The sequence below is a fragment of the Triticum dicoccoides genome, chromosome 3B (genome assembly GCF_002162155.2).
Source record: "Triticum dicoccoides isolate Atlit2015 ecotype Zavitan chromosome 3B, WEW_v2.0, whole genome shotgun sequence".
NCBI classification, from domain to species: Eukaryota; Viridiplantae; Streptophyta; class Magnoliopsida; order Poales; family Poaceae; genus Triticum; species Triticum dicoccoides.
Window position 1 is genome coordinate 5955563 of NC_041385.1, and position 6166 is coordinate 5961728.

The window sequence follows — 6166 nt, forward strand, 5'->3', positions numbered from 1 at the left end:
GAACTGTAATTTGTGTGGTTCTCAGTCCATTTTTGTGAGGGGACCAACCATAGGTTACCATTTCTTTTCTTCAAATGTGAAAACTGGATCAAAACTTTTTTGTGAGCAATGCTACACCTACAAATAACTACAGGGTTTTACAGGGGAGGATTAACTTGTGTGTTTGTGATTGGTCAATAGGTTGTGGAGCCGGCCCACCCCCTGAAAATCAGAGGGAGGCAAGTTTGTGATTGGTCAGTATATGAAAAGAGATTGTAAAACCCTGTATTTGTTTGACGTAGCAAAAAAGAAAAACACTCAAACCGTGGGCCAAAGCGTTGAAACCGCTGTTGTTGTGGTTTAATGCCGAGAGAAGGCTCCCTTGCAACTTGCAAGGTCGTGCACGCGATAGGGTGCATGCATGGATTGTCACGAGCTTGACTTTGACAATTCCTCGGGTCGTCGCGAACACCAACACGGTGCAGGGAGAGAGAGAATGAGCGACGGACCAAGACAATGGCGCGGAGCCGTGCCCACTGCCCACTGGCCACGGCCTTCGGCGTCGCTTCGTGCTACAATTTCCACAAACACCTCGAGCTCGCGCGCGCGCTGATAAAAAGGCCACCTCCAATCCTCCCGGCACCGGTAAAAAGGCTACCCCCGAATCCTCTTCCTTCTACCAGTGAGTGACCATGGCGTTCACGTTCGTGGGGAGTGCGGCCGCGGTGACACAGCTCATCGGGCAGGCGGCCGGGCTCATCTCCATGATCGGGCAGGCGGTGGAGACGGCACGCCAGAACAAGCTCGAGTGCGACCACCTCGAGCGCCACGTGTCCACGGTCCACGGGGTGCTGTCTAGCCTGCGGGACGACCCGGAGGCGGTGCCGCCGCTGGCTGAGCTCATCAACACGCTGGAGGAGGCGCACCAGCTGGTCCTCAGCTGCCAGAGGCGAAGCACCGCCGACAGGTTCTTCCGGGCTGGCCGCCACGCGGACACGTTCCGTGACCTCAACGCCAGGATTATCTCCGACATCAGCGTCCTCAGCCTCAGGCTGCTCACCCTGATCGCCAACCACACCGGCGTGCCGGCGCCGGGCTCCAGCTCTGGCTCCCCGCACACTCAGATGGTGCTGTCGCATGTGAGCTCGTTCTCCAGCCATTGCCCCAGGACGTTCACGTGGGCGGAGATCGCGGTAGCGACCAACGACTTTGCCGACGAGCTCGGCGGAAGTTGCTCATGGACGGTGTACAAGGGCCGCCTCCACGACGGCCCGGAGGTGGCCGTGAAGGTGATGGACAAGCAGGGGCGGGATGGCTTGGAGGACGCGTTCGTGCCGGTGCTCGTCATCAGCTTCCGCCTCCGCCACGACCACATCGTGCGCCTCGTTGGCTGGTGCGCGGAGGAGGACGACCGCATGCTTGTCTACGAGCATATGAGCAACGGCACGCTTAGAGACCGCCTGCAGCGTGCCGGCGGTGGCTCTAGCTCGTCGGCAGCGACGGCGCCCTGGAGGACCCGCGTCGCAGTGCTGCTGGGCGTGTCCTGGGCCATCCAGTACTTGCACTGTGGCGCGGAGCCAGTGGTCATCCACCGCAACGTGAGCTCGTCCAACATCCTCCTAGACATGAACTGGACACCGCGCCTGTCCGGCTTCGGCGCGGCGGTGTATCAAGCGGCGGGCGAGGAGCACGGCGGCCAGCTCGTCGAGGAGGTCGTCGGCACGCCCGGGTACATCGACCCGGAGTACAGCCGCACGAAGCGCGTGAGCACGGCGAGCGACGTGTACAGCTTCGGGGTGGTGATGCTAGAGGCGCTGACGGGCGAGGATCCGGCAGCCACCCTGCAGCTGGACTCCATACGGAACGGGAAGCTAGCGCTGAAGGATGCGCTGGACCGTCGGCCGTCGCTGGACCCGACGCTGCCGCAGATGGAGGCGCTGGAGATCGTGGCGGACACGGCGAAGCGCTGCATCTGCCTGTCGCGGATGGGCCGGCCGGACATGTCGAAGGTGGTGGCCAACCTCGAGGAGGCGCTCGTGGTGATACGCAGCCATGAGCCAATGTCCATGGCACGCTTAAGCCTCATTCGACGGAGGACTAGTGAGAATTAACTAATTCTCAGTCAAACGGCGAAAAATCATTTGTATCCAAGGTTATTTTTTTGGTTGACCCCGATGCTGTTCGATTTTTTTTAATTTAAGTACGATCAAATTGTGTCAAATGGCATCCGTGCGCACATATTATCATGTCTCAGTGTTTAGTGTTGACTAGTAAACTTGTACGTGCAATGCACGTCTCGACTTATACAAAAACAATATAATACTGCTTGAATATTAACAAAGCCATCATACATGATTCATTATCCATGGTAAGTTGTTAAAAAATAAACAATTGCTGACAGAACAATAGACTATGAGTAGGATATGATATAAATGAATAAACAATATCCCATCTCGGTTGAGATGCCTTCACCAAGATTATGTTCTCTGCTTCGTCTTTATCCAGATTCATTACTGAAAAGGTATTTAAGTAGTTCAATGATCATCACATAAGCTTGCACGTGCAATGCACGTCTCAACTTATCCACAAACAATATACTGACTAAATCAAATGATGGGACAATCAATTTTATTTTTTGACAAGCACCCAGTCATAAGTAAACCACAAAAAAACATGCATTCAATATTACTAATATGTAATACTACTTGAATATTAACAAAGCCACCATACACGACTCATTATCAATGGTAAGCTGTTAAAAAATAAACAATTGCTCACAGAACAACAGACTATGAGTAGGATATGACATAAATAAATAAACAATGTCTCATCTCGGTTGAGATGCCTTCACCAAGATATTATGTTCTCTGCTTCGTCTTTATCTATATTCATCACTGAAAAGGTATGTAAGTTGTTCAATGATTAGCACACCCTATCCGAGATAAATAGTACTTTCCTGCGCAAACAGTTAGAAGGAAAGACACTTCGCTAGCAGTGTTGGAGTTTTGTATACATAGTTGTACTAGCAGGGCAAGAAATAACAACATAAAAAATCTAATATAACATCATGATTACATGGACACCTCATTGTCACATGAATGTATTCAGAATTGCTAGAAATTTAGGGTTTGCGGTCTACCCACTATTCCTCTGCACTTATTCGTGGTGACGCTCAGAATTCGCATATCTGGGGCTAGGGGGTAGGGGGCTTCTCTAACAGAAATGACCCTAGATTGCCATCACATGGCATTACTATGTGACATTGTGATGTGTTCGTGTGCTTATAAATCATAGTCATCTTCCTTGAAATATAATTCAGGACATGTAAGAAAGCAAAATGTACAGTAACACATGCTGGTAGCATGTGGGGGCCAGGGCGGCAACCTACCAGCAGCGAGCTATCATAGCTTGGGAGCGTTGACCACAATACATAGCATTATAAAGAGGGGAATATAGAACAACACATATGCACAACCCAGGAATGATGGAGATTATTCCTAGCAACCCGATTTTCATACCAGAACAGGGATACACCATTCACACATCAATATAACATCGAATAATTCTGTAGATGCATAAGCATAAACATACCAGAACAGGGTGGGGACCTTCTAAAGATTGGAGTGGTGCTGCATTCCTGTCTTTTCGTGAGCATATTATCAGCCTAGATGTGCAAAAAACAAAATTGATTGGTATTACACAGGGATTACAAATTAAAAAGGTCTTTTCTTAGACCAACATGTATTGTGTTTGTAATCATTCAGAACAAAAATTAATTTAATACTGAACTTAGAACAAATGATCGAGTACCTTAAATCCTAAATAGAAGAAAGCTCCCCGGTATGCAATATCCGGGAGTTCGTATGTGTATATTTTGGCCTCCTGATGGAGGCGTTTCATGAGTAGTCTTGTGTTGACCTTACTGCCTAAGTGCACTTTGCACTGTCAGGTGTTTTCTTTTGATTCCTCTACTCCCTTAGAGCCCTTTATAGAGTCTTGTTGAAATCTTAATACGGAAGCAAAAATTGCTACTTTTAGTCAAAAAATAAATAAATAGCAGAACAAAGCCAATTTTGTAGTTCTAAACATGTTTTGTTAGCAATTTACCAACCTACTATCGATTGCCTCAATGATCTTCTTGTAGTCGAGAGCCCCAACTCGCCACGGACCCAGGTCATCTAACCGGCCGCCTTGCCATTCCGCCACTAAAACATAAGAACATTTCTGATTCCTTCTTCACTGCATCTAGTGTTATGCAGGTATCTCCCTTGAGGCTCCTCGTTCCCTTGTTGAGTTGTCCCGACTCCGAGTTCTGACTTAGCTGCCAAATAATGAACATGATTTTATTAGTTCCAACTATATCTTTTGTAACTAATTAAAACATGCACAACTTTTGCCCGTCAGCTCTATAAATTACATTAAAAGTGGAACAATCATAATTACAATTTCGCAAGTAATCTAGCTGTTATAGTGAACCTACTGGAAAGATGGAAATAAATTTCATCAATGAGAAGGATACTAAAGGTCTTTATCTGTATGGATTTGTCCTGAACAATTCTGAATGGCAGAGAGAAAGCTAATGTCGACAGGGAAAAATGGGTAGCGTCAAGATCATATGTTTTAAACAAAAACAACTCCATGTAGCCCAGCAGCTGGAACATCAATGTAATGATCCAATCAGAAGCCCGGAGTGAATTACTATGAACAAATAGAAATGGGTGTCTTCATGCCTACCAAAAATAACATAAAAACTTTCTCCACCTCCCCAAACAAACCATTGCTTCCACAACCACTTATTTTTTCGCCACCTTGTTCCTAAAAAATCCAACAAAAGCATTATCGAAAGAGAATATCATGTTATGACGTGCTAACTGAATTCCTACACTACTGTAGGATGGTTGGCCTGGCGAATTCAAGAGTTAAAAAGTGATAGGGAAAATAGATTATAAACAGTTAAGCTGAATCGGTTATGAACTTGAAGTTGAGAAGACCATGTACAATTAAGAAATACTGTAGATCAGCATACGTTCTGGTCTACTGTAAAACTAAAACTAAACATGTCAATCGTTGCAAAGATGGGAAAATATTGGCAGGTTAGTACAGTGAAAAGAGATGAAAGAGGCGACTAATAAGCTAGAAGGGGTGCAGCATGGTGAAACGAAGAAGAGAGCAAATAAACCACTTGCTTGACTTCCTTACCATGTCCTTGACTCCATGTCCACCCAGTTCGTACTATGCTTAGCCAGTGATAGAATGTATTTTCTGTCTGGGTGAGTTGAACTGAAACTCTGAAGCGGGCATCGTTCTAAACACTGCGTGTGTCTGTATGTCCACAGAAATTAGAGGGAGCGACAGAGATTATGAGGGTGTGTGCCTACGGACCCAAACTTACAGAGAAAACCCAAGACAGCAGGAATGCTGAAGAGATCAGAAGATGGCGGCGCAAACACGGCGGCGTGTTGCCTCATAGTGCACATCCATGTCTAACTCTCGGTCCTTCTTCTCCGTGTCCTCCTCCTCCTCTCCTGTCAGGGTCGTCGTCATGATCTGCCACAGAAAAAATATAAAAAATGAACACGTCGCTCGATCAGAACAATAGAGGGAACCATTGTGTCAGGGCCACTGTAGGGCGGCCGTCAGAATGGAGGGCAATGGAGGTTCCCCGCGTTGTCCTCTGCGTGGAAGACGCCTCGATCCGCAGGGGCTCCGGGTGTGGGGACTGGCCAGGTTGGAGGAGAAGAGTAGGGGGCGCGTGATGGACGCCAGCGGCTCGGGAAGAGGATGAAGGAATCGAGGGGTGGCCCGCGGAGTGGCAGTGTGGCGGAGGCGGTGTGGCGGCGGCCAAGCTGCGGCTGGGGAGGCGGCGAAGGGGGCGGCAGGGGAGGCTCCCGGCGACCCGCAGCAGGGGTGGGCTCCCGCTGCTGGGGAGGCTCCCGGTGACCCGCGGGCGCTTCCCGTGGCTCCGGTGGCGCGAGGAGGCGGTGAAGGGCGCGGCTGCGGGAGGCGAACGGCGCGGCTGTGGGAGGAGGAGGAGGAGGTCGTGCGGGAGAAGGAGGAGATCGTGCGGGCGGGCTGTTTTCTTTTTTTATTACTGCGGGGCAGATTAGACTGTGGCTTATTGCGTGGTTGGTAGCTTTAAACACAGAATAATTAAGGACCATTAGATTTTAACGATGAATGGATGTGA

The 6166-nt window shown here is 48.8% G+C and overlaps 1 protein-coding gene and 1 long non-coding RNA gene across 2 annotated transcripts; one reads left to right on the forward strand and one right to left on the reverse strand.

The window, feature by feature from the left end:
• The first annotated feature begins 637 nt into the window (after positions 1-637).
• LOC119274281 (probable serine/threonine-protein kinase PBL21) lies at positions 638-2127 on the forward strand. Its single transcript, XM_037554955.1, has one exon. It carries the CDS (start codon positions 672-674, stop codon positions 2088-2090), a length of 1419 nt encoding a protein of 472 aa, XP_037410852.1. The 5' UTR covers positions 638-671; the 3' UTR covers positions 2091-2127.
• Positions 2128-2968: 841 nt separating this feature from the next.
• Positions 2969-5865, reverse strand: LOC119274282. The gene is made up of 6 exons (XR_005135092.1): positions 5372-5865; positions 5179-5301; positions 4714-4794; positions 4091-4300; positions 3790-3985; positions 2969-3643 (listed from the first exon to the last, which is right to left on the reverse strand). It is a non-coding gene; the product is annotated as an uncharacterized LOC119274282 (long non-coding RNA).
• Between the last annotated feature and the right edge of the window lie 301 nt (positions 5866-6166).

Excerpts from the sequence above, each read along its gene's own strand:
- LOC119274281 (XM_037554955.1), top strand. The coding sequence starts at position 672 with ATGGCGTTCACGTTCGTGGGGAGTGCGGCCGCGGTGACACAGCTCATC.